At 44.9% G+C, this 26,162-nt stretch overlaps 1 protein-coding gene across 1 annotated transcript in view; it reads left to right on the top strand.

The window, feature by feature from the left end:
- The window catches only part of clasp1a (cytoplasmic linker associated protein 1a), a 335,495-nt gene that overhangs the window by 246,366 nt on the left and 62,967 nt on the right, over window positions 1-26,162 (top strand). The window contains exons 29-31 of the mRNA XM_067987125.1: window positions 1,147-1,310; window positions 8,009-8,087; window positions 9,055-9,198. Of these exons, the coding sequence (XP_067843226.1) occupies window positions 1,147-1,310; window positions 8,009-8,087; window positions 9,055-9,198 (387 nt within the window). The remainder of the gene's footprint in view (window positions 1-1,146; window positions 1,311-8,008; window positions 8,088-9,054; window positions 9,199-26,162) is intronic.

Below are 26,162 nucleotides of genomic sequence, written 5' to 3'. Positions count from 1 at the left end.
GGGATCAAGGGATATGGGGAAAAAGCAGGAACAGGTTACTGAGTTAAACGATCAGCCATGATCATTTTGAATGGTGGAGCAGGCCCGAGAGGCCGAATGGCCTACTCTTGCTCCTTTTTTCTAGAAGGCGGCCATTCGGCCCATCGTGTCTGTGGCGGCTGAAAAAGAGCTATCCCGCTTAATCCCACTTTCCAGCACTTGGTCCGTAACCCTGTAGGTTACGGCACTTCAAGTGCAGATCCATGTACTTTTAAAATGAGTTGAGGGTTTCTGCCTCTACCAACCTTTCAGGCAATGGGTTCCAGACCCCTACCACCCTCTGGGTGTGAAAATTTCTCCTCAGCTCCCCTCTAATCCTTCTACCAATTACTTTAAATCCATGCCCCTTGGTTCCTGACCCCTCTGCTAAAGAAAATAGATCCTTCCTATCCATTCTATCTAGGCCCCTCATAATTTTATATACCTCAATTAAATCACCCCTCAGCCTCCTCTGTTCCAACGAAAACAAAGCCAGCCTATCCAATCTTTCCTCATAGCTAAAATTCTCCAGTCCTGCCAACATCCTCGTAAATCTCCCCTGTACCCTCTCTAGTACAATCACATCTTTCCTGTAATGTTGTAACCAGAACAGTATGCAGTCCTCAAGCTGTGGCCTAACTAGTGTTTTATACAGTTCTAGCATAACCTCTCTGCTCTTATATTCTATGCCTCAGCTAATAAAGGAAAGTATCCCGTATGGACGTCAAACTGATTTTTAAAAAAAATATCCTTACGTCAAAATCGTAAGGACGTCCGGGAATCCCATACGTCCGCGATTCGACACCCCCCACCACCTTCCCGGCTCAGAGTCAAAATACTGGCCCATGTGACCAAAGAATAATGTTACCAGAGAATGGAGTATTTCAATTTTATATCCAGTCATCTGTGTAGGTATACTTTGTTTTTGTTTTAGTAACAGTTATTCCTCCTTAATAACTTCGTTTGTCATCAATTATGAATTAATTGTGTAAAAATTGGAATGAAATTTGCCAGATTGTTTCTGCAGATTGTTTGATTTGTGGCATCAAACTGTTTACATAAATGTGTGGCCTTCCATTCCTATTAAACGCGAACTAAGGACATAATGCATTCTTTATTTTATTTTAGGTATTCAGTATGTTTTTGGAGACCTTAGTAGATTTCATCATCATCCATAAGGAAGACCTACAGGATTGGCTGTTTGTACTCCTGACACAGCTTTTAAAGAAGATGGGAGCTGATTTGCTAGGTTCCGTACAGGCCAAAGTTCAGAAGGCACTAGATGTCACCAGGTCAGACTAGGGATCAAGCAGTTTCATTTCATTCTTACTTAGTTTCTGAACGTTTTCAACGTACTTTAGTGCTTTTTGTACATTTTTTTATTGGCATTCTCACTCATAGTGCAATCCAATTGGGTGGGTGACTTTATTGTCATGATACTTCTTGACCTTTGAATGCAGTGTCATTCTCTTAAGGTAGTTTAAAATTGTTGCTGGTGTGCAATGAGCAGAAACCTGGCATCATCATCTCCATTGATTGTAGGGCTGGATGCTGTCGGAGGTGCAAAATCTACCTTCTTTATTGGTAGAATCAGAGATAGGAGAACTGCACTCCTGCCGATGGCACATTAACACTGCAGTATTACCTTTAAATACATTATAATGGTATATTTAGATGAAAAGGATATTATTTATTTTGTTCAGAAAGCCAATTACAATTGAAATCTTAATTTACTACGCTGCAGACCCTCCCAGCAGTTGGTTGCTTTGTGATCTACTCAGTCACATTTTAAAAGACTTAATCTCTCTGACATTATCCTTCTAGTTTCTGAAGGCTCACATTGCATCCTGGCTCAGCAAGCACCTCACTGGGTGTACAACATTGGCCATCTGACTTCCCAATCATGAGACAGTTCCCTGACACTTGCAAGGCCACAAAATGATAAATGATGAGTCTTGCACTGCTCGTCAAACAACTATATTCTTACATTTTCTGGAACCACTCCCAAAACTGATACCTCAACATCAATTGGCGCAGTCCCTTAAAATTTGTTATATTCTCCCCATCTAACCACACTTTCAAAATGTTCTCCAACTCGATGGTTAATTTTCTGTACGGACATTATGGTGCTTTCCCACAACTTCTTAAATTTTTGCCTGCATACTTCATGCATCAAGTCATAACTAGTCAGAATAACATGTTTTACAATTTTATAGTCCATACTGTCCCTCGGATCCACTCATAGAAATGTAGTGAGTGCTTTACCACCAAGTAATAGCACTAGCTTCTCAGCCCAAGTTCCTTTTGTCCCACCTATGGTGCTGTTAATAATTCAAAAGCCCTTACATTCAAGTTCATACTAAAACTCACAGTATTACTGGACCTGAAACAGCATCCCTGACCATAACTAGGTGTTTGGTGCTAACCTGCACTGAAGCTCGCTCTTGCTTTTTTCTTTGTCTTGCACTTCCTCATTTTCTTTGCCTGTGCTTACCTGCTCATTCTTATTGACAAATTGGGGTAATCTGCCTGATATTTACAACTCCTTTGAAGTTCACCCAGAAACCAAAGAAATCAAATATGCATCTCATACTTAACCCAGGGTGTCAAATACAAAGGATGATTGCACCTCTAGCACCATGGGCTCAATTTTAAAAAGGTGGCGGGGAGGTCAGTGGGCGCGAGGCAAATGTGAATAATAAAAACTTACCTTTCCTCATGTGATCATGACTTAATTGGTGGCCTTTAATCTTGATTCCGGGTTTGCCGTCTGATAGCTGCGCAGTGGGCGGACTGCGCACCTGCATGACGTGCTGTCAGCTGGCGCATCTAGATTTAAAGGGCCATTGCTCCAATTGATTTTGCTGGAGCAAAGAGCCAGAAGACCCAATGGAGCAGCCCAGGGCAAGCTGCTCCAAGATTCAGCGATGCCTCACTTCAGCTGCTACTGGCTGGGAGGAGGAGGGAACTATTTTACCCTGCCAACAGGATGAAGTGCCTTGCCAATGCCACCAAGAAGGCCTGGCTCGAGGTGGCAGAGGAGGTCACCAGCAGCTACAACATATCCCGCACTTGGGTCCAGTGCAGGAAGCGTTTCAATGACCTAACTAGGTCAGCAAAAGTGAGTGTACTTACTGATTCTCCTGCATTCTGTGATGCACATCAATCCGCGCACCCACTTAAGGCTCATCCTCAACTTACCTGCACTTCCTCACCTCCCCATTTGTGACCCCACCACTACCACTCACTCCAGTCCTCATCCAATGTGATGTCTCTGTCTCATTCTCACCCTCTGATGCACCTCTATCACAGTTAGCCTCACCCAAAGCAATGCATTCATCGATTGGCCACTTCACCATCACTCACTCACATGTTTGTACTTTCTCCCCTTCTACGTGAAGGGAACGGAAAATGCACGTGAGAGAGTGAAGAGTGGAGGGGTGCCTCCACAAATAGTGGTCCTCAGACGCGGAGGAGGAGGCCCTGGAGATCAGCCGCACCCTCGAGTGCCTGTCCGTCGGGGACGCCAAGCCTGGTACCCCATAAACATCTGGTGACACAACTTAAACATTCATTACACACAACATGAATTGATGTTAACAATGATTGGCATGTTGAACACTTTAGTATGCTCATTGCAACATGACACATCTGTGATGATGCTTAATATTGCCTCCTGTTCTCTTGTATGCTCTTCAATGACCGCAGTGACGGCAGAGGGCGATTCCTCAGAGGAACTGCCGGCCTCTGAGGGCGCACAGTCACATCTTAGCGAGCCAGCGCAGATACTTACGTCGGTGGGTCCAAGTAGTCAGTTAGTTGGGGAGTCACCACATACAAGTGAGCACGAGCAGACACTGGTGGCAAGGGCAGCTGTGGAGAGTCCTCGTTGGTAGGCGCACTCCTCTCCGGGCTCTGCTCAGCTGGATGCAGGTGCTGAACTCTGGGGCCATCCTTTGAAAGGAGAATGATTGAGGGACAGCAGCACATTTGCGAAGTACTGGACCAGGTGCCACGCACTCTCCACAATAGGGCAGAAGATGGAGGAGTCCAACTCCTGCATTAGTGGAATGGTAACACAGGTACGGGAGGGAATCTCTGAGATAGTATCTCAGGGATGTGAGGAACTGTCTGAGATAGTGTCGCACATAACTGCTGACATGTCTGAGATAGTGTCGCAGGTAACTGTGGAAATGTCTGCAATGGAGAGAAGGCTAGCCTCCGTTGAGCTTCAAGCACGGCTCACAAATGAGTCCTTGCAGGCCCCGACAACGGCCGCGCAGACTCTGGGTGAACAACGTTATGCTGCCTTAAACAGGCTGACATACTTTAGAAGTGGCCTTACAAGGCATCACACGTGTCCTCCAAACTGTTGTCCAGCAGGGCGGTAGGAGTGATGTGGGCCTGGCCCAGGATAGGGATGATGGCGAAAGGGGACATGGAAGTGGGGATGCCACTCAAAGCACTCCCATGTCTCACCCGTTGCCCCCCCCCCGCCCCCAACCATTACCTGCAATCTTTGAGTCTAACCACCTCCCCTTGACATTCAACGGCATTACCATCGCCGAATCCCCCACCATCAACATCCTAGGGGTCACCATTGACCAGAAACTTAACTGGACCAGCCACATAAATACTGTGGCTACAAGAGCAGGTCTGAGGCTGGGTATTCTGCGGTGAGTGACTCACCACCTGACTCCCCAAAACCTTTCCACCATCTACAAAGCACAAGTCAGGAGTGTGATGGAATACTCTCCACTTGCCTGGATGAGTGCAGCTCCAACAACACTCAAGAAGCTCGACACCGTCCAGGACAAAGCAGCCCACTTGATTGGCACCCCATCCACCACCCTCAACATTCATTCCCTTCACCACTGGCGCACAGTGGCTGCAGTGTGTACCATCCAGAGGATGCACTTCAACTCGCCAAGGTTCTTTGACAGCACCTCCCAAACTCGTGACCTCTACCACCTAGAAGATCAAGGGCAGCAGGTACATGGGAACAACACCACCTGCACGTTCCCCTCCAAGTTGCACACCATCCCGACTTGGAAATATATCGCCGTTCCTTCATCGTCGCTGGGTCAAAATCCTGGCACTCCCTACTTAACAGCACTGTGGGAGAACTTTCACCCCATGGACTGCAGCGGTTCAAGAAGGCGGCTCACCACCACCACCTCAAGGGCAATAAATGCTGGCCTTGCCAGCGACGCCCACATCCCATGAATGAATAAAAAGAAACATGCTGCCTCCTCTCCAGGTGGCCAAGTCAGCCCCGATTCACAGGAGCAGGTGGAGCAGTCTTTGGAGGGGCCCTCACGGGTTCCAAAACCCAGAGGGCGTAGGCCAAAAGCATCTAAGCAGTCCGGCTGTGGACATGAGCAACCTGCCACTACCTCTGCTGCAGCCACAGGGGATGCACCACGTAGAAGTGGTAGAAGGAGAAAGCCTAAGGATTTGTGATCACAAAGGGTATGCACAAGGTTGACAGACTGTGATGTTTTTCATTTATATTTGGTTTATGTTAGTCACATTAAATGTTATCATTCTCCCCACTACTGCCACGCCTTGCCCACTCTTGACGGGCTTTTGTGATAGCGCCCTTTCATGTGCTTCACCATGAATGGTGACATGTAATGCCACCCAGTGGGTCACGTTGCAGGACTATTTTGTGTTGTTGGGGGGTGTTGCTGGTGTTGGCGCACGTCTTCCCAGGTGGTGTGAGGACTGGATTCTTCTCACTTTCTGATCTCAAGAGAACTGTTCACAGATGAGTGACTCCCTGGCCTCACGAGCAACCAGGTGAGCCGTTACTCTGCCTGTGGGTTGCTCCTGCTCAATGTGGATGGCAGATGTGGATTGTGGATGAGGGGATGGGGCCTCCTCAACCAGTACCCCTTTCTGTTGTGCTATGTTGTGCAGAACACAACGCACTACTATAATGCGACCCACTCTCTCTGGTGCATATTTAAGTGCTCCTCCCAGAATGATCGAGGCACCGGAATCGCATCTTCAGCAACCCTATCGCATGTTCAGTTATAGATCTGGTGGCTGTCGTTGTATCGACGCTGTTGCTCGCTGATGGAGTTCCTCGGAGGTGTCATGAGCCACATGTGCAGGGGGTATCCCTTGTCCCCAAGGAACCAGCCCTTAGGGTTGTTTGGTGCGTGGAAGAGGCCCAGGATGTTGCATTCCTTCAGAATGAACAAATCGTGGCAGCTGCTAGGGAATCTGGCGCGCACGTGAAGAAATCTTTTGCGATAGTCACAAATGAGCTGAGCGTTGATGAAGTGATACCCCTTTCTGTTGATGAATAGTCCTAGCTCGTGGAGGTGCTCAGATTGCTATATGCGTGCAATTGATTGCACCCTGTACAAGTGGAAAGCCAGCCACAGAGTGGAATCCCACTGCCCCCCTCCGTCTAGCTGTGGTCGTCCACGGGGAAGTTGACATAATGCGAGGCTCTGCGAAACAAGCCATTGGTGACCTGCCTTATGCACTTGTGTGCAGACGACTGAGCCACCCCGGCGATGTCACTGGTGGCACCCTGGAATGATCTGGAGGTGAAGTTGTTGAGGGTAGTGGTGACTTTAACTGCGACGGGTAATGAGATACCACCAGGCCCAGCTGGGAGCAGTTCGGCATGAAGGAGGCTGCAGATGTCTGCGACCACCTGGCGACTCACTCTCGGCCTCCATATACACTGCTCCTCAGAGAGGTCCAGGAAGCTGAGCCTCTGTCTGTAGACCCTCTGACGAGGGTAGTGCCTCCTGCGACGTCGCTCCCTCTGTTGTTGCCCCCTCTACTCTTGTGCAGGTGGCTGTGACGCAGCACTGTGTTGTGGAGCTCCAAGTGGCGGAAGTGCACGCCGAGGTGAGGATAGTGATGTTGCTCGTCCTAGGATATACTGGTGAATGCAGCCATCGCCACCCCCCACCCCCCCCCATCTTGATGGTGTCAGTTTGAGGGGGGCTGAAAAGTTGGTAAATATGTGCAAACAGAAGAATTCTGAGTGTAAACCAAGGATTTTCAGTCTAAACACAAAGATCTCCCAGCCAAAAGTTTGTCTGAGAGAACTGAGTGCCCTGCCACAATAACTCACCTTTTATCCCCACCTGTCAAACAGGGATTTAAATGTTCAAATGGCTGCTGGCTGAAACACGACTCCCTCACCATGGCGTGTTTCACACAGCAGGGGAAACACGCTGAGGCACCGTTGAAACCGCTTGCCAGCATAATTAATTACATTCATACACATTTCAAGTACTTTAAGTACTTGAATTGTTGTTTTATATATCGTCCTGCTGGCTTTAATTGCCAGCGGGACTTCAGGGTTCGGGAACAGCGCGTGCACCGAGATGACTCTGGATTGTACGTGTTCTTCAGCTTGTTGGAGCCGGGATTTCTGCCTGCTCCAAAAAAAATTGATTTTCTTTGCGCCCCTCCCACCAGCCCTCAACGCACCTGGACTTTCATTTTAAAATTGAGCCCCATGTCTCTGTGGTGCAGAACACCAACACCTATACAGATAAACTAAAGCAAAATACTGTTGATGCTTGAATTCTAAAATAAAAATAGAAGCTGCTGGAAAAGACTCAGCAGGTCAGTCCTCACCTGTGGACAGATTAACAGAGTTAATGTTTCAGTTCGATGACCTTTCATCAGAACTGGAAGATGTTGAAGATTAACAGTTTTTAAGCAAGTACAGAGCCAGTGAAAAGGAGGTGGGGGGGCGGGGGGAGGAAGGAACAAAGGGGGAAGGTCAGTGATAGGGTGGAGGGCAGGAGTGATTAAATTAGAAAAGGGATGATGGCAAAAGGTGGTGGTAATGACCCATTTTAGCACATATGGTTTGTCAGTATATATAATCATAAAAATGTTATAAGAGGGTGTATTTGAACATTATAAATGTTAACCAGTAGCAAAGGCTAAAACTGTGAACTTCTTCACAATCTATTCAGTGAAATACTAATTTTTTTTTTGCTTGTAGAGAGTCCTTCCCATTTGATCAGCAATTCAATATTCTTATGCGTTTTATTGTGGATCAAACACAAACGCCGAACCTCAAGGTTGGTATAAAAATGACAATTTCAAATGTCGAGTTGGGGGTACTATGCTAGATTTATTATGGGAAAATTATCTAAATTAGTATTTGAAATCTTTCTTATAAGCATGCACTGTACTAGTTTGGGATTGAACAGGTGAAAACTCTGAACTGGGTTGAAAGAGTGAATTCAAAAAATCCAAATATTGATCTAATTCAGACATCCCTTTATGAATGATGATGCATGTGCAGAGAGACAGATTGACATTTTGGCCCTTACTGTTTAATGAGATACCATTTCCTGACTTGTGCCAAATTCTGTGTTGGGTCACAGTGACTGATTATCAGGAAATAACTGGGATGGGTAAATTTTGATGGCTAAGCTTTTAAATTAGAAGAAAAAAATGCCATTTAGATTTTCTCCTTCATTGTGATGTAAACAGTTCACCCATCCTACTTACGTTCTTATGTCTATTTCCTTTTCATGATACTGGTGGAGGTTGGGAGCAGATCTCCAGTACTTTGTGGGCTGGAAATGGTGTGCAGCTTGTGGAGGGGAGGGCATAATAATTAATGAATTAATAAATAAACCTAAATAAATTAGGTTATGTGTAAATTTGAGGCAATATCTGAAGTAAGTTGGTTAGTATACCCTACAATAGTGAGCCCAGGGCTGATGTACAGGACTTTTTCTACTTGAAGTTCCAAATTCATGAGAGTTCAGGCTAGTGACTCTAAAATATTTATATATTTCATGATGCTGCATGTGCAGATCAACCTAGAATAAATTATATGCCATTTGAGTGTTATCTGTGGGGTGGAGAATTTTTTTTTAAAAAAGGCTCATCTTGTTATAGTTCTAGATTTTGTGAAAAATAACTTTCTTCACAAAAGTCTTTAGGTTCGCTTGTTGCATGCAATTAGTCATGACTCCGTCTTGCTTTATCCTGTTTCGTGCTTGCTTCATTCTGTTCATATATTTTTATTTGAAGGTTAAAGTTGCAATCTTGAAGTACATTGAGAGGCTCGCCAGGCAGATGGACCCAGCAGATTTTGTTAATTCCAGTGAGACCCGCCTTGCCGTTTCCCGAATCATAACCTGGACAACAGAACCAAAGAGCTCTGATGTGAGAAAGGTAGGTAGTTTAATATAGTTTAGAATTGTTTTATTTGAACTGGCACGATGGACTGAATGGCCACCTTCTGTGCTGTATGATTCTATGAATCAAGAACACAGTTGGTTTCCCATTTGTTGATTTGATATGGCTGTCCCTATACCTCATGACAGCAGAGTAATTCATTACCATAGAGTTCTGATTTTTTTTTAAAGTCCTCTCTACTGTACCTTCGTGTTCTGATTGTGCTGTGCATATTCCTTGTTGCATAGTGACCTTGCATAATGAATTTGCAAGACAAGTAATCTGTGTTAAAGCCAATATTTGTCCTTATTGAATGGTTGTAACCTTCGATAAGGTACCGCATTGTAGACTCATGGCTAAGGTCCGAGCATGTGGAGTCAGGGAACAGGTAGCAGAATGGATAGCAAGTTGGCTACAAAACAGAAAACAGAGAGTAGGGGTGAAGGGTAGCTACTCAGACTGGCAAAAGATGGGAAGTGATGTTCCGTAGGGATCGGTGCTGGGACCACAGTTGTTCACAATTTACATTATTGATTTGGACTCTGCAATTGGCAATACAATTTCAAAATTTGCGGACGACACCAAATTGCGGAGTGTACTTAACACAAAGGAAGATTGCGTCAAAATGTAAGAGGATGTTAATAAACTAGAAGAATGGGCGTGTAATTGGCAAATGAATTTGAACATAGATAAGTGTGAGGTGGTGCATTTTGGTAGGAAGAATAAGGAGGCCACATACTGCTTGGATAATAAGAGTCTAAACAGGATAGAAGAGCAAAGGGATCTAGGGGTACAGATACACATCACTAAAAGTAATGACGCAGGTTAATAAGGCCATAAAAAAGGCAAATCAAGCACTAGTGTTCATTTCTAGAGGGATAGAATTGAAAAGCAGAGAAGTTATGTTAAACTTGTATAGAACCATGGTTAGATCACACTTGGAGTATTGTGCACAGATCTGGTCCCCATATTATTAGAAAGGATATAGAGGCATTGGAGAGGGTGCAAAAAAGATTCACAAGGATGATACCAGAGCTCAGAGTATATCCCAATCAGGAAAGGCTGAACAGAACAGGCTGGGACTCTTTTTCTAGAAAAGAGAGGGCTGACGGGTGACCTGATCGAGGTCTTTAAGATAATGATACAGTTTGATAGGGCAGATGTAGAGAAAATGTTTCCAATTGTGGGGGAGTCCAAAACTAGAGGTTAATCAGTATAAAAAAGTCACTGATAAATACAATAGGGAATTCAGGAGGAACTTCTTTACCCAAAGAGTGGTAAGAATGTGGAACACACTACCACAAGGAGTAGTTGAGGTAAATAGCATAGATGCACTTAAGTGAAATCTAGATAAGCACATGAGGGAGAAAGGAATAGAAACGTATCCTGATAGAGTTAGATGAAGTAGGGAGGGAGGAGGAACGTGTGGAGCATAAATGCTGGCATAGACCAGTTGGACTGGTTAGCTTGTTTCTGTGCTATGAGTGTCTAGTAGTGAGGTCCACATTTTATTTCTAAACAAAAGGATATCAGTGGATTGAATCATTATGGATCGGTCTCTGTTGATATTAGGTTGTCATAAATGGATAGCAATTTATTGTGGATGCTAATGTGGGCAGCCAAAGCTATGATGTCAGATTGCTCACTAAACTGGTAGAAATTAGTAGTAGTAGGTCTTTCTCATCATCTAGTAACGTGATATTAACATTAATAAAAGCTGTCCCCTCATGGACTCTGTCCTTGAATATGTTTCTGTAATGGAAATCAGATTAACCAATTTAGACAGAATAAGGTGAGCAAAGTATCAATTCATAATTAAAAATGTATTTACTTTTTAATAACTAACAATTGTTTAAACTACCATTTGAGTTTGTAGTAGTTGCCACACTATTGGCAAGACTTGTGCATGTTGGTCCGTAGTTGCTTAAAGAAGGGGCTTGTCAGTGCGAACTGCACGGTGTGCGGACGACACAGTGTGCTGCTGAGAGTTTGGTAAGTGTGGGAGTTTAAGGGTTAATCTCTTTAAATCTAGTGCATATTGCTTCAACTGTTTAAGTTCAATTTAAAAGTTTAAAGTTTTAAGTTTCTGTCAGGCTTCAGCAGAGAGCTGCTGTAGCAAGTTAATTGGTTAGCTAGATTAAACTGGTACCTGAAGGTGGGGCAGGCCTGACTTATCTGAGTAACAAACTGTAGAAATACAGGGGCCTGTCAGTGCGAACTGCACGGTGTGCGGACGACACAGTGTGCTGCTGAGAGTTTGGTAAGTGTGGGAGTTCGGTGAAGTGGGGGAAGGAGGTGCTGCTTTGCCTTGCTTTGCCGAACTTTTCCCGCAGAGTGGCAGTGGACCTGAGTAGAAGACTGAGATTGGGGAAAAGCAGCAGCAGACCGACAACAAGAGACAACTACTGTGCGACATCACAGGTGAGGCAGGAGAGTCCGAGAGGTGAGCAGAGTATAAAAGGGGAGACCTAGAGCGGGAAGAGAGTCGAAGAGTCTAAGGCAAGTCATGGCAGCACAGCTCGCACCCGTGATATGCTCCTCCTGCACTATGTGGGAAGTCATGGACACTATCAGTGTCCCTGGCGACCATGTGTGCAAGAAGTGTGTCCAGCTGCAGCTTCTGGCTACCCGTCTTTCGGAGCTGGAGCTGCGGGTGGATTCACTGTGGAGCATCCGCGATGCTGAGACTATCATGGATAGCACGTTCAGTGAGGTGGTCACACTGCAGGTAAAGAATACGCAGGCAGAAAGGAAATGGGTGACCGCCAGGCAGAGTAAAAGGACTAGGCAGGTAGAGCAGGAGTCCCCTGGGGCCATCTCCCTCTCAAACAGATATTCTCCTTTAGATACTGTTGGGGGAGATGGCTTATCAGGGGAAAGCAGCAAGAGCCAGGTTCGTGGCACCACTGGAGGAGAGGAAGAAGAGTGGCAGGGCAATAGTGATAGGGGATTCAATTGTAAGGGGAACAGATAGGCGTTTCTGCGGCCGCAAACGTGACTCCAGGATGGTATGTTGCCTCCCTGGTGCTAGGGTGTCACGGAGCGGCTGCAGGGCATTCTGGAGGGGGAGGATGAATAGCCAGTAGTCGTAGTCCATATTGGTACCAACAACATAGGTAAAAAAAGGGATGAGGTCCTGCAAGGTGAATTTAAGGAGTGAGGAGATAAATCAAAAAGCAGGACTTCAAAGGTAGTGATCTCAGGATTACTACCGGTGCCACGTGCTAGTGAGTATAGGAACAGGAGAATAGACAGGATGAATGCGTGGCTGCAGGGATGGTGTAGGAGGGAGGGATTTAGATTCCTGGGACATTGGGACTAGTTCTGGGGAAGGTGGGACCTGTACAAGCGTGACGGGTTACACCTGAGCAGGACCGGGACAAATGTCCTCGCGGGGGTGTTTGCTAGTGCTGTTGGGGAAGGTTTAAACCAGAGTGGCAGGGGGATGGGAACCTGAGCGAGGAGTCAGAAGGGAATAAAGTTGAGAGCAGCAAGAGAGGGGAAGACCCAGGGGAAATCTACAATACAAATAGTACAAACAGTTGTTCAAGAACAAGTGAAAGGGAAAAGCATAGAGCAGCGGAAAGAAAGTGTACTTTAGGTACTTCAGGCACGACAAATAAAATAAAACTAGAAGGCGTAAGGCGATTAACCCAGCATCAAAGCTGTGGCAGGGGGTTGGGAACCTGAGCAGGGAGACAGAGGAAAGCGTATCAGGAAGGGACAGAAGGTATGGAGTAAAAGGTAAAGTGTTAAAAAAGGAAAAAGCAGGAACTAAGTGTCACAAAACATATTTGAAAGTTCTTTATCTGAATGCACGTAGCATTCATAACAAAATGGACGAGTTAACGGCACAAATAACGACGTATGGGTATGATCTTGTGGCCATCACAGAAACATGGCTGCAGGGTGACAGCGACTGGGAATTAAATATGCCAGGGTATTTAACAATCAGGAAGGACAGGCAGGAAGGAAGGGGAGGTGGGGTGGCTATGTTAATAAGGGAAGGAATCACTAATACAGAGAAAAGATATTGGGACAAAGGATCAGGATAATGAAACAGCTTGGGTAGAGATAAGGAATAATAAGGGGAAAAAAACACTCGTGGGCGTAGTATATAGGCCTCCTAATAGTTGCAACTCTGCTGGAAGAAGTATTAATCAGGAAATAGTCGGGGCATGTAATAAGGGAACAGCTATAATTATGGGGGATTTTAACTATCATATTAACTGGACAAATCAAATTGGGCAGGGTAGCCTTGAGGAAGAGTTTATTGGGTGTATTAGGGATGGATTTCTTGAGCAGTATGTAACTGAACCTACAAGGGGGCAAGCAACCTTGGACCTGGTCCTGTGTAATGAGCCAGGATTAATTAATAATGTCCTAGTTAAGGATCCCCTTGGAATGAGTGACCATAACATGGTTATATTCCATATCCAATTAGAGGGTGAGAAGGTTGGTTCTCAAACAAGCGTACTGAGCTTGAATAAAGGAGACTATGATGGTATGAGAGCGGAATTGATTAAAGTGGACTGGGAAAATAGTTTAAAGGGTAAGACGATACATGAACAGTGGTGTTCATTTAAGGAGTTATTTTACAACTTTCAAAAAATATATATTCCACTGAGGAAAAAAGGGTGCAAAAGAAATGACAGCCATCCGTGGCTAAGTAAAGAAATTAAGGACAGTATCCGACTAAAAACAAGGACATAGAAGGTAGCCAAACTTAGTGGGAGGATAGAAGATTGGGAAGTCTTCAAAAGACAGCAAAAAGTAACTAAAGGATTGATTAAGAAAGGGAAGATAGATTATGAAAATAAATTAGCAAAAAATATAAGAACAGATAGCAAGAGTTTCTACAGTTATATAAAAAGAAAAAGGGTGGCTAAGGCAAACGTAGGTCCCTTAGAGGATGAGACCGGGAAATTAATGGTGGGAAACCTGGAGATGGCAAAAATGCTGAACAAATATTTTGTTTCAGTCTTTACGGTAGAGGACACTAAGAATATCCCAACACTGGACAAACAGGGGGCTCTAGGGGGGGAGGAGCTAAATACGATTAAAATCACTAAGGAATTGGTACTCAGTAAATTAATGGGACTCAAGGCGGATAAATCCCCTGAACCTGATGGCTTACATCCTAGGGTCTTGAGGGAAGTGGCAGTAGGGATTGTGGATGCTTTGGTAATAATTTTCCAAAATTCTCTGGACTCGGCAAAGGTCCCGGCAGATTGGAAAACTGCTAATGTAACACCCTTATTTAAAAAGGGTAGTAGACAGAAGGCTGGAAATTATAGACCAGTTAGCCTAACATCTGTGGTGGGTAAAATTTTGGAGTCTATTATTAAGGAGTCAGTAGCGGAACATTTGGATAAACATAATTTAATAGGACAAAGTCAGCATGGCTTTACGAAGGGGAAGTCATGTCTGACAAATTTGCTTGAGTTCTTTGAGGACATAACGTACAGGGTGGATAAAGGGGAACCAGTGGACGTAGTGTATTTGGACTTCCAGAAGGCATGCGACAAGGTGCCACATAAAAGATTATTGCTCAAGATAAAGAATCACTGGATTGGGGGTAATATTCTGGCATGGGTGGAGGATTGGTTATCTAACAGGAAGCAGAGAGTTGGGATAAATGGTTCATTCTCGGACTGGCAACCAGTAGCCAGTGGTGTTCCGCAGGGGTCGGTGCTGGGTCCCCAACTCTTTACAATCTATATTAACTATTTGGAGGAGGGGACCGAGTGTAACATATCAAAGTTTGCAGACGATACAAAGATGGGAGGGAAAGTAGAGAGTGAGGAGGACATAAAAAACCTACAAGGGGATATAGACAGGCTGGGTGAGTGGGCGGAGATTTGGCAGATGCAATACAATATTGGAAAATGTGAGGTTATGCACTTTGGCAGGAAAAATCGGAGAGCAAGTTATTATCTTAATGGCGAGAAACTGGAAAGTACTGCAGTACAACGGGATCTGGGGGTCCTCGTGCAAGAAAATCAAAAAGTTAGTTTGCAGGTGCAGCAGGTGATCAAGAAGGCCAACAGAATGTTGGCTTTTATTGCTAGGGGGATAGAATATAAAAACAGGGAGGTATTGCTGCAGTTATATAAGGTATTGGTGAGACCGCACCTGGAATACTGCATACAGTTTTGGTCTCCATACTTAAGAAAAGACATACTTGCTCTCGAGGCAGTACAAAGAAGGTTCACTCGGTTAATCCCGGGGATGAGGGGGCGGACATATGAGGAGAGGTTGAGTAGATTGGGACTCTACTCATTGGAGTTCAGAAGAATGAGAGGCGATCTTATTGAAACATATAAGATTGTGAAGGGGCTTGATCGGGTGGATGCGGTAAGGATGTTCCCAAGAATGGGTGAAACTAGAACTAGTGGGCATAATCTTAGAATAAGGGGCTGCTCTTTTAAAACTGAGATGGGGAGAAACTTCTTCACTCAGAGGGTAGTAGGTCTGTGGAATTTGCTGCCCCAGGAAGCTGTGGAAGCTACATCATTAAATAAATTTAAAACAGAAATAGACAGTTTCCTCGAAGTAAAGGGAATTAGGGGTTACGGGGAGCGGGCAGAAAATTGGACGTGAATTTAGATTTGAGGTTAGGATCAGATCAGCCATGATCTTATTGAATGGCGAAGCAGGCTCGAGGGGCCGATTGGCCTACTCCTGCTCCTATTTCTTATGTTCTTATAATATATGTTCCATGAGAGACCACAGCACTATTCTGTCGTCTTGATAATTAAATTTCAATAAGAACATAAGAAATAGGGGCAGGCATAGGCCATATGGTCCCTCAAGCTTACTCTGCCATTCAATAAGATCAAGGCTGATCTTCGACCTTAACTCCATCTTCCTGCCCAATCCCCATATCCCTTGATTCCCTTAGTGTCCAAATACCCATCTATCTCAGCCTTAATAGTTATAATTTTGCTGACTTTTAGCTATAGGAAGCTTTGGTTTATCCGCGACGATGTTTTTTTTTATTCGTTCATGGGATGTGGGGGTCGCTGGCAAGGCCAGCATTTATTGCCCATCTCTAATTGCCCTTGAGAAGGTGGTGGTGAGCCGCCTTCTTGAACCGCTGCAGTCTGTATGGTGAACGTTCTCCCATAGTGCTGTTCGGTAGGGAGTTTCAGGATTATGACTCAGCGACGATGAAGGACTGGTGATATATTTCCAAGTCGGGATGGTGTGTGACTTGAAGGGGAACATGCAGGTGATGTTGTTCCCATGTGCCTGCTGCCCATGACCTTCCACGTGGTAGAGGTCGCGGGTTTGGGAGGTGCTGCCGAAGGCGACTTGGCGAGTTGCTGCAGTGCATCCTGTAGATCGTACACACTGCAGCCACGTTGCGCCGATGGTGAAGGGAGTAAATGTTTAGGGTGGTGAATGGGGTACCAATCAAGCTGGCTGCTTTGTCCTGGATGGTTTTGAGCTTTTTGAGTGTTGTTGGGAGCTGCAAGTGGAGAGTATTTCATCACACTCCTGACTTGTGCCTTGTAGATGGTGGAAAGGCTTTGTGGAGTCAGGAGGTGAGTCACTCACCGCAGAATATCCAGCCTCTGACCTGCTCTTGTAGCCACAGTATTTATGTGGCTGATCCAGTTAAGTTTCTGGTCAATGGTGACCCCCAGGATGTTGATGGTGGGGGATTCAGCGATGGTAATGCTGTTGAATGTCAATGGGAGGTTGTCGGACTCTCTCTTGTTGGAGATGGTCATTGCTTGGCACTTGTCAGGCACAAATGTTACTTGCCGCTATCAGCCCAAGCCTGGATGTTGTCCAGGTCTTGCTGCGTGCGAGCACAGGCTGCTTCGTTATCTTGAGGGGTTGCGAATGGAACTGAACACTGTGCAATCATCAGCGAACGTCCCCATTTCTGTCCTTATGATGGAGGGAAGGTCATTGATGAAGCAGCTGAAGATGTTTGGGTCAAGGACACTGCACTGAGGAACTCCTGCAGCAATGTCCTGGGGCTGAGATGATTGGCCTCCAACAAACACTACCATCTTCCTTTTGTGCTATGACTCCAGCCACTGGAGAGTTTTCCCCCGATTCCCATTGACTTTAATTTTACTAGGGCTCTTTGGTGCCACACTCGGTCAAATGCTGCCTTGATGTCAAGGGCAGTCACTCTCACCTCACCTCTGGAATTCAGCGCCTTTGTCCATGTTTGGACCAAGGCTGTAATGAGGTGGTCACACCGCAAGTAAAGATTACACAGGCAGAAAGGAAATGGGTGACCGCCAGGCAGAGTAAAAGGACTGGGAAGGTCGAGCAGGAGTCTCCTGGGGCCATCTCCCCCTCAAACAGATATTCCGCTTTGGATATTGTTGCCGGGGGGGGGGGGGGAGGGGATGGCTTATCAGGGGAATGCATCAAGAGCCAAGACCGTGGCACCACGAGTGACTCAGCTGCACAGGAGGGGAGGAAAAAGAATTGGAGAGCAATAGTGATAGAATCCCCTATCATAAGGGGAACAGATAGGCGTTTCTGCGGCCGCAGATATGACTCCAGGATGGTATGTTGCCTCCCTGGTGCTAGGGTCAACGATGTCACGGAGCAGCTGCAGGACATTCTCAAGGGGGAGGGTCCATATCGGTACCAACGACATCGGTAAAAAAGGGGATGAGGTCCTGCAAGCAGAATATAGGGAGTTAGGAAATAAATTAAAAAGCAGGACCTCTAAGGTAGTAATTTCAAGATTACTCCCAGTGCCACGTGCTAGCGAGAGCAGAAATAGGAGAATAGACCAGATGAATGCGTGGCTTGAGAGATGGTGTAGTCGGGAGGGTTTAAATTCCTTAGGCATTGGGACCGATTCTGGGAAAGGTGGGACCTGTACACGCTGGATGGGTTGCACCCAAGCAGAACTGGGACCAATATCCTCGTGGGAGCATTTGCTCGTTCTGTTAGGGAGGGTTTAAACTAGTATGGCAGGGGGATGGGAACGAAAGGGCAGGTACAGATAGGACAAATTCAGACCAGGAAACGGGAAGTAGAGAAGCAGTTCGTGACGTAGTTCGCAACTCAAAGGCAAAGGTTAAATAGTGTTCAGCACAGGAATTTGACAGGGTTGAAGGGCATACACTTCAATGCAAGGAGTATTACAAACAAAGCAGATGAGCTAAGGGCACAGATAGACACATGGCAGCATGATATCATTGCTATAACGGAAACCTGCCTTAAAGAGGGGGATAATTGGCAACTCAATATCCCTGGATATAGAGTTTTCAGGCAGGATAGAGTGGGTGATTTTAAAAAAAAGGAAGGGGGATAACATTATTGGTTACAGAATCAATTACAGTTGTGAGAAGGGATGATATGCTAAATGGATCATCAATCGAGGCCATATGGGTTGAGCGAAGAAATAAAAAAGTGGCAGTCACACTACTAGGAGTGTATTATAGACCCCTGAATAGCGAAAGGGAGATAGAAGAACAAATATGTAGGCAAATTTCTGAGTGCAAAAATAAGAGGGCAATAATAGTAGGGGACTTCAACTATCCTAAAATCAACTGGGATTCAAATAGTGTGAGGGGCACAGAAGGTGCAAAATTCTTGATCGGTGTCCAGGAGAACTTTTTTAGCCAGTACGTGACAAACCCAACAAGAGGGGATGCAATTATAGATTTAGACCTGGGAAATGAAGATGGGCAAGTGGGTGAAGTGACAGTGGGTGACCATATTGGGGATAGTGACCACAATTCAGTTAGTTTTAGCATTATTATGGAAAAGGACAGTTAAATTAGGAGTAAATGTTTTAAATTGGGGGAAGGCCAATTTTACAGAACTAAGAGGTGATTTGGCAGAAGTGGACTGGACACAACGACTTGAGGAGAAATCAGTGGCAAGCCAGTGGGAGGCACTAAAAAGTGAAATTCTAAGGGTACAATGCAGACACGTCCCCTCAAAGAAAAAGGGTGGCACTGCCAAATTTAGAGCCCCCTGGTTGTCTAGAAGTATACGGGGCAAGATAAAGCAGAAAAGAAAACTTATGACTGTCACAGAAAACTAAATACTGCAGAAAGCCTAGAGGAGTATAGAAAGTACAGGGATGACGTAAAAAAGGAAATAAGGAAAGCAAAAAGAGGACATGACAAAATATCAGCTAGTAAGATTAAAGAAAACCTAAAGATATTTTAACAGTACATTAAGAACAAGAGGATAGCTAAGAAAAAGATGGGACCTAGCAGGGATGATAAGGGTAACTTGTGTGTAGAAGCAGAGGATGTGGGTAGGGTTTTAAATTAATATTTTGTCTCCGTATTCACAAAGGAAAGGGATGATCCGGACGTAGTAGTTAAAGAGGAGAGGTGTGAAATATTGGATAAGGTAAACATAATGAGAGAGGAAGTGCTAGAGGGACTGGAATCCTTGAAAGTTGATAATTCACCAGGGCCGGATGGATTCTTTCCTCGGCTATTGGAGGAAGCCAGGGAGGAAATAGCGGATACTCTGAGGATCATTTTCCAATCCCCACTAGATACAGGGGAGGTACCGGAGGACTGGAAGATTACAAACATAGTACCATTGTTTAAAAAGGGTACGAGGGAAAGGCCGAACAATTATAGGCCGGTCAGTCTTACCTCTGGGCAAACTATTAAAATCAAAACTGAGAGATAGGATAAACTGTCACTTGGAAAGGCATGGTTTAATCAGGGATAGTCAGCATGGATTTGTCCAGGGAAGGACATGCCTTTCAAATCTGATTGAATTCTTTGAGGAAGTGACAAGGAGGATTGATGAGGGTGGTGCAGCGGATGTTGTTTACATGGATTTTAGTAAGGCATTTGACAAGGTCCCACGTGGCAGACTGGTCAGAAAGGTAAAAACCCATGGGATACAGGGAAATTGGCTCAGTAACAGCAAACAAAGCGTAAAAGTCGATGGATGTCTTTGTGAATGGAAATCCGTTTCCAGTGGTGTGCCACAGGGCTCAGTGTTGGGTCCCTTGCTGTTTGTGGTATATGTTAATGATTTGGACTTGAATGCAGGGGGCATGATTGACAAATTTGCAGACAACACAAAAATTGGCCATGTAGTTGATAGTGAAGAGGACAGCTGTAGACTCCAAGAAGATATCAATGGGTTGGTGGAGTGGGCAAAGTGCACAATAAAGTGGCAAATGGAGTTCAACCCAGAGAAGTGTGAGGTAATGCACTTAGGGAGGGCGAACAGTAAAAGTGAATACGCAGTAAACGGGAATATATTGAGAGGGGTAGAGGACACACTATTAGTGCACAGGTCGTTGAAGGTGGCAGTACAGGTAGATAAGGTTGTGAAGAAGGCATATGGAATGCTCTCTGTTATTAGCCTAGGTATAGAATACAAAAGCAGGGATGTAATGATGGAACTGTATAAAACGCTGGTAAGGCCACAGCTGGAGTATTGTGCACAGTTCTGGTCACCACATTACAGGAAGGACGTAATTGCTCTGGAGAGAGTGCAGAGAAGATTTACGAGAATGTTGCCAGGGCTTGAAAATTGCAGCTACGAGGAGAGATTGGATAGGCTGGGGTTGTTTTCCTTGGAGCAGAGGAGGCTGAGGGGGAGACTTGATTGAAGTGTACAAAATTATGAGGAGCCTAGATAGAGTAGACAGGATGTATCTGTTTCCCTTAGTGGAGAGATAAAGCACTCGAGGATCTCGATTTAAGCTGATTGGCGGAAGGGTTAGAGGGGACATGAGGAAAATCTTTTTTACCCAGAGGGTGGTGGGTGTATGGAATTCGCTGCCCGAATTGGTGGTGGAGGCAAGGACCCTCAACTCTTTTTTTAAAAAAAAGTACTTGGACCTGCACCTAAAGTGCTGTAAGCTGCAGGGATACGGATCGGGTGCTGGAAGGTGGGATTAGAACGGGCACGTGGTTGTCCTTTGAGCCAGCGTGGACACGATGGGCTGAATGGCCCCCTTCTGTGCTGTATTTTTTCTATGGTTCTTTGCTTCTATGAGGTCTGGAGCCGAGTGGTCCTGGTGGAACCCAAACTGAGCAGGCTATTGGTGAGTACGTGCCGCTCGATAGCACAGTCGACGACACCTTCCGTCACGTTGCTGATGATTGAGAGTAGACTGATGGGGCGGTAATTGGCCGGATTGGATTTGTCCTGCTATTTGTGGACAGGACATACCTGGGCAATTTTCCATATTGTCGGGTAGATGCCAGTGTTGTAGCTGTACTGGAACAGTTTGGCTAGAGGCGTGGCTAGTTCTGGAGGTAGTCTGATAGTGCAACAACAAACACCGTTTAATGATGTTTGCAAGAGATTTCTAACGTTGTTAACGAGAAGCTCAATGCGGAGACGAATTTGGTTAGTGGAGCAGTTATTTTTGTCTTGTACACTATGAAAACATTCAGGCATTTTTTTTGTTAAAAACTAACTCTAAAAGTATGAAAGTACTCAATATTAAACTGCTCTTATTAATCTGTGTCATTACATCTATAATAGTGTTAAGCTTCCATGGCATGTACAAAATTGTCTTGAAACCAATCTTCGTGTAATTATGCAAAGTACTATTTTGGTTTTAATTTAAGAGTTCTTAATTATTTGATGAGATAGTTAATGGGAAACTATTGCAGAGGCATATACAAACAGCATGATATGAACTTAACCCATTTTTTAGTACTCGGTACTTTTCACTCTCTTTCTATTTTTAATAATGTTGCTGTAATTTGCCATATTTTAAGGGAATTCCCATCCAGCAGATCTGGTCAGCCGGATATCTGTGATATTCACAGTCTCCAAACCAAACTATTGAAAAAGTCCAACGAAGTATAGTTTCGGTTTGTCTAATGTGAAGTGTGCACTTCCTTCCTAGACTGACACATCCTACTTAATTTAGCCTGGAGTGCTTAGTTGCAGGTTGGCAAAAGTCAAGGCTTTTATGGACCCCCAAGTGTGCATGGCAGTACTGTTGGGGTTTAACCTACCAAAACCACATAGCTTCCTAGCACAGGGCATGAGTGAATGTCCCACTGCTTGTCCTTTTGGGACCACCCTGCCCATTAGGCATTGGCTTGTATGCTTTATCTGGAGTTGAGTGAGAAGAATTTAAGCTCCCAGCATCTGGTCGTCTACTCCAGGTTCCATCAATAAGTCATGCTGGTTAGTCAGTCATCTGTTTTACGTAATTGGTGGCAATAATGATGCAATCTGTATGTGCTATCATTCTTTCTAAATTGTTCAATATTTTTCACATAAAGATTATCCAGATACAGACTGACTATTGGGCTATGGCTAATGTAAAACATAATCGCTAAACTGTAGAGTTCATTTTTTGCAAAGTAAATTACAACAATAGGATTATTTTAATTAATTTGATCTTTTGGTTACTCAGAAGCCAATTTTCTCAGCAGGGGTTCCTTATTGATTGCATAGATTTGAGCATTGGTTGGTATGGTTGGGTTACTCTGGAATATGAGCTGAAATGTCTTCAGTTACCATTCAATCCTGAAGAGATGATTTTACAAAGTACAATATATAGTTTATACCAATTTTTTTTTGCTTCCCTGTAATTTTGACAAGATTTTCTCCTGTTTAGGCCCCCTCCTTCCACTATAGAATGCACTATAATCTAACCAATGTGGTATTTGCCAACAAATTTACTTAAGATCTTTGAGGAAATGAAGACCTTGTTGGTCGAAATTCCATGGATGTGATATATTTAGATTTCAGCAAGGTTTAAATACGGTGCCATGCAAGCAATTAGTTCTCAAGGTAGGAAGGCATGCAATAGCAAGGAAGCTCCTGAGGTGGATTGAAAATTGACATAACCAGCGAAAGCAAAGGATGATTTTGAATGGAGCGGAATTGAAATGGCATGGGGTCACTGCCAGGGTGTCATGGATCATTGCTGAGCTATTGCTGTTTACTGTCTATATAAATGATTTGAAGCTGGGGACAGAAACACAACGCTCTCAGTTTGCAGGTGACAACAAATTAAGGTTGGGGAGGGGAGGTAAACAATAGTGAACAGGTAAACTGAATACAAAGCGATTTGGATAGATTGGGACGGTGGACTGATGAGTGGCAAATGGCATTTAATGTGGACAGATGAGAGGTAATAAGACTGAGGAAGGGAAACAAACAGAGGAAATATTAACTAAATAGCTGTAGGCTACAGGACACAAAACTAGAAGGATCCAAAGGCATTGATGGAAAGCTCACTGAAACCAATAGAACAGCGTGCGACAGCAGTAAGGCAAGCAAACAGAACACACATTCCAGGAGGTGGTGATAAGCCTATAAAATACACTGGGATGGCCACACCTGGATTACTGTGTAAAACTCTGGTCACTGTACTATAGCAAGGATATCCAGGCATTGGAGGGCAGAAAAGGAGAACCAAACAGACCACCTAGTTTAAGACAATTGAGCAATGAGAGGTTGAAGAGCCTGGGATTGTTTCTTCTGAAGAAAGAAAGGCTCAGGTACAATACTGTTCAAGTATGCAAGATTCATAAGGGAACAGAAAAATTGACCCTGATAATCTATTTGGGACTGTCGCATACTCGAGATCCAGGGGACTCCAGCTCAAGACAAGGCTGAAGCGTTTGCAACCATCTTCAGCCACAAGTGCTGAGTGGATGATCCATCTCGGCCTCCTCCCAATATCCCCACCATCACAGAAGCCAATCTTCAGCCAATTCGATTCACTCCACATGATATCAAGAAACGGCTGAGTGCACTGGATACAGCAAAGAATATGGGCCCGACAACATCCCGGCTGTGGTGCTTGGAGACTTGTGCTCCAGAACTAGCTGCGCCTCTAACCAAGCTGTTCCAGTACAGCTACAACACTGGCATCTACCCGACAATGTGGAAAATTGCCCAGGTATGTCCTGTCCACAAAAAGCAGGACAAATCCAATCCGGCCAGTTACCGCCCCATCAGTCTACTCTCAATCATCAGCAAAGTGATGGAAGGTGTCGTCAGCAGCTCTATCAAGCGGCACTTACTCACCAATAACCTGCTTACCGGTGCTCAGTTTGGGTTCCGCCAGGGCCACTCGGCTCCAGACCTCATTACAGCCTTGGTCCAAACATGGACAAAAGAGCTGAATTCCAGAGGTGAGGTGAGAGTGACTGCACTTGACATCAAGGCAGCATTTGACCGAGTGTGGCACCAAGGAGCCCTAGTAAAATTGAAGTCAATAGGAATCGGAGGGAAAACTCTCCAGTGGCTGGAGTCATACAAGGAAGATGGTAGTGGTTGTTGGAGGCCAATCATCTCAGCCCCAGGACATTGCTGCAGGAGTTCCTCAGTGCAATGTCCTTGACCCAACCATCTTCAGCTGCTTCATCAATGACCTTCCCTCCATCATAAGGTCAGAATTGGGGATGTTCGCTGATGATTGCACAGTGTTCAGTTCCATTTGCAACCCCTCAAATAATGAAGCAGTCCGTGCCCGCTGCAGCAAGACCTGGACAACATCCAGGCTTGGGCTGGTAAGTGGCAAGTAACATTCAGGCCAGGCAATGACCTTCTCCAACAAGAGAGCGTTTAACCACCTCCCCTTAACATTCAACGGCATTAGCATCGCTGAATCCCCCACCATCAACATCCTGGGGGTCACTATTGACCAGAAACTTAACTGGACCAGCCACATAAATATTGTGGCTACAAGAGCAGATAAGAGGCTGGGTATTCTGCAGCGAGTGAATCACGAGGCACAAGTCAGGAGTGTGATGGAATACTCTCCACTTGCCTGCATGAGTGCAGCTCCAACAACACTCAAGAAGCTCGAAACCATCCAGGACAAAGCAGCCAGCTTGATTGGTACCCCATTCACTCCCTTCACCACCAACGCACCGTGGCTGCAGGATGCACTTCAGCAACTCGCCAAGGCTTCTTCGACAGCACCTCCCGAACCAGCGCCCTCTACCACCTAGAAGGACAAGGGCAGCAGGCACATGGGAACAATACTACCTGCACGTTTCCCTCCAAGTCACACACCATCCCGACTTGGAAATATACCTGCGTTCCTTCATCGTCGCTGGGTCAAAATCCTGGCAGTCCTTACCTAACAGCACTGTGGGAGAACCTTCCCCACACAGACTGTTGCGGTTCAAGAAGGCAGCTCACCACCACCTTCTGAAGGGCAATTAGGGATGGACAATAAATGCTGGCCTTGCCAGCGACGCCTACATCCCATGAACGAGTTTTTAAAAAAAAAGCTTAGAAGATGGAGGTGCACAGTCAGTTTAGATTTAACTAATTTACACAGAAGATGGTAAATGTGTGGAATAAACTGCCCAGAGTGGCAGATAGTGTCAAAAAACTTAAAGGAGAATTAGATAGATATTTGTGGTACTGAGAATTGAGCAGTATTAACTTTTAGACTGGACAGATGGACTTCAGAGATGTGCTTTCCTCTGTTCCTATTTAATAGGGCAAACAGTCAGCCTATTTCTAGACCTTTGTCACTTTTGCTTGAGCCAGCAACTCCGATATGCATGGTAGGTACAGCTTAAATTGCCTTTCAGTTTTCCCTATGCTTTGACACCTTCCTCATGGGCCAGTGGAGGTTAAATAATTAATCTGTGTTTGTTTGGAGATTCATGGCTATCAATCTGTTTCCTGCTACTCCGTATCATAGTTGTTAGCACATCAGTGTATTGAACTACTAGATTGTACCAGTGAAAAAAATTGTTTCACGGATCAATACTCACCCAGAAAGACGTGGGTTAATTAAGAACACCAACATGGATTTGTAAAAAGCAAGCCGTGTTTGAAAAATTCAAGAGTTCTTTTAGGAAACAACTGAGTGTGTTGATAAAACGCAGTGGGCACGGTGGATAAGGTGTCTCATAGAAGGCTTGTTGATGAAATGCATGATGGAAAGTTGGTTGAAGGACAGAAAACAGAAGTAGTGCCTAATGGATAATTTTTGTGTTGGAGGGATGTAAACAATGGTGTCCCCCACACTTATGTTGGGACCA

Source organism: Heptranchias perlo, chromosome 7 (genome assembly GCF_035084215.1).
Source record: "Heptranchias perlo isolate sHepPer1 chromosome 7, sHepPer1.hap1, whole genome shotgun sequence".
NCBI lineage: Eukaryota > Metazoa > Chordata > Chondrichthyes > Hexanchiformes > Hexanchidae > Heptranchias > Heptranchias perlo.
The sequence above is the reverse complement of the archived record's forward strand: the minus strand, read 5'-3'. Positions and strand labels throughout refer to the sequence as shown.